This window comes from Oncorhynchus mykiss, chromosome 21 (assembly GCF_013265735.2).
Source record: "Oncorhynchus mykiss isolate Arlee chromosome 21, USDA_OmykA_1.1, whole genome shotgun sequence".
NCBI lineage: Eukaryota > Metazoa > Chordata > Actinopteri > Salmoniformes > Salmonidae > Oncorhynchus > Oncorhynchus mykiss.
In genome coordinates, this window is record NC_048585.1 from 4,775,618 (window position 1) to 4,778,117 (window position 2,500).

Consider the following 2,500-nt stretch of genomic DNA (forward strand, 5'->3'; position numbering starts at 1 on the left):
ATGTTCTGTCCCCATAGGACAGCCAAAGAGTTCTACCTGGAACCAAAATGGGTTCTCCTATGGGGACAGCTGAACCCTTTTTTCTAAGAGTGTGCAACATAGAAATGAGCATTCTGGGAAGTAGCAACATTTCTAACTAGCCTCTGACTTGGGAAGCGAGACACTGTTCAGGGCACACAATATTTTTTTGGAGGCAAGCCGAAGTCGGTAGTCGAAGTTGGTAGCCAAAGTCTACGCCCCCTCGTCTGTGATTGGTCACCAGTAGGGATTCTTCAATGAATTCTCTTTTGTCATTGAACGAGACACGACTCGTCCTCGTAAACATTTATTTCACTTGAGATATACTGCACCAAACATCCTAGTCAGATGCAAAATGACAAAAGATTTTCTCTGCAAAAACGTCAAAATTAACAACAGATTTCTTGAGTTACTGGCTACTGCGTCTCATAATGGACAAACAAACAGAACTATTGCAACTTTTTTTCCTCGTCTTCAATCAAAGGTCTTTGAAGTGAGTGCATGCGAGCACACACGTTTGGTTGTAAATGACACAAGCCACAACTCGTCTCCAGTGACTGAAGGCTGTCAACGTGCTGCAGTTCGGACAAACTCGACTGGGTGGCAGCCGGACGACCAGCATGTTGATGACGTTTGTCACTGTAGACGAGTTGTGGCTTGTGTCATTTACAGGCAGAGGAACAAAACAAATAATAGATTGAATGAAGACCTGTGGAAGTAGACTAAACCAGATCAGTCTACAGTAAGGTGGTCTTCTTCCCCGTGTAGGGAAGCTCACCGTAACAGCCTAAAGGGTTAAATTATTGATTAAGTGATTGATTGATGCTGTGGAGGGAAGCTCACCTTGATGGCCCACAGGTTCTGCAGGTGTGTCCTCAGCTCAGGTATCCTCCCCAGGAAATAGTGTTTCTGGGTCTCCTGAACCTTCCCCTTGACCTGGTCCAGCCTCTCCCTCACTTCCTGGTCCCCCGTCTGGTTCAGCATCTGGCTGAAGATACTCAGGTAAACGTCCAGAACCACACTCATCAACACCCTCTGCTCACTGTCCTGAGGGAGAGAAGGAGGGAGAGAGAGAGAGAGAGAGAGAGAGAGAGAGGGAGAGAGAGAGAGAGAGAGAGAGAGAGAGAGAGAGAGAGAGAGAAAGTTAGTTTTGTCTCCAGCCTAGCCCAAGGGTAAGCAGTAGTTTCACATTGGTGATATTAGCCTGAAGGGGATAACAATGTGTAACATTATATGTTACCTCAAACGTGTCCTTGGGGAAAACAGGGTTTCCGTTGAACAGCTGGTCCTTGGAGATCTTCTGAAAGAACAAAACATGATGACAATCAGTTGTTTTTCTCCTTCAACTTGCTGCAGTTTATTGCATATAGTGGACTCTTCTCCCCCTAATCACAAGTATAGTGTCTGTCAGACCTGGGCTAAATAGGTCAAGTAACTTAAAATACATCATTTAGTTTGTCACGTACAATGGCAACAATGGAGTAGTCCCAAAAGTGCAAACTCCAAGCTAAAGCTCATCCTCAGATGGAAGTGTTTGAGCCAGGTCTGGTGTCTATGGGCCTACCTGGAAATGCACTGTTATGATGATGTCATCATTTTTAGTTTCATTTCAGTCTCACTGACAAGTCTTTCCTGCTTGGGCAGGAAGTGTGGAACTCCTCTTGGTTTTAGTCAAACATTTTATTTCTAACTCATCAACATCCAATGTTCTCCCTGTTCTGTCCTACTGTTGGCCTCCTATGAGGAAGGAGATCTCCCTGTTCTGTCCTACTGTTGGCCTCCAATTAGGAAGGAGATCTCCCTGTTCTGTCCTACTATTGTCTTCCCATTAGGAAGGAGATCTCCCTGTTCTGTCCTACTGTTGGCCTCCAATTAGGAAGGAGATCTCCCTGTTCTGTCCTACTGTTGGCCTCCCATTAGGAAGGAGATCTCCCTGTTCTGTCCTACTGTTGGCCTCCAATTAGGAAGGAGATCTCCCTGTTCTGTCCTACTATTGGCTTCCCATTAGGAAGGAGATCTCCCTGTTCTGTCCTACTGTTGGCCTCCAATTAGGAAGGAGATCTCCCTGTTCTGTCCTACTGTTGGCCTCCCATTAGGAAGGAGATCTCCCTGTTCTGTCTGTCTGTCTGTCTGTCTGTCTGTCTGTCTGTCTGTCTGTCTGTCTGTCTGTCTGTCTGTCTGTCTGTCTGTCTGTCTGTCTGTCTGTCTGTCAGGAGAAACCCCTGTTTCCCCAGTTAATAATGTGTCTGATACTTACATAGTGGACTTTCAGTTTGTCTATGTTTCTCTTCATGTTAATTGATGTGAACTGAGCAGCATTACTCCATCCTAAAGTCATCCAGCCCATCAAGCAGAAACACATCACAGCCCTTGATAACACATCCATGGCCCTCAACGTCACACTGAAGATCCCTCAAAGCTCAATAGTCCTCAATCGGTGTACGGTAACTTCAGTCAAAGGCCTTGACTTGAGTTGACTTAA

General features: G+C 45.7%; 1 protein-coding gene across 1 annotated transcript in view; it reads right to left on the reverse strand.

Annotated features, from left to right (window-relative positions):
- Positions 1-2,464, reverse strand: part of ifng (interferon gamma) — a 21,329-nt gene extending 18,865 nt beyond the window's left edge. The window contains 2 exon segments of the mRNA NM_001124620.1: positions 1,259-1,318; positions 2,276-2,464. Coding sequence (NP_001118092.1) covers positions 1,259-1,318; positions 2,276-2,404 — 189 coding nt within the window. The 5' untranslated portion in view covers positions 2,405-2,464.
- Between the last annotated feature and the right edge of the window lie 36 nt (positions 2,465-2,500).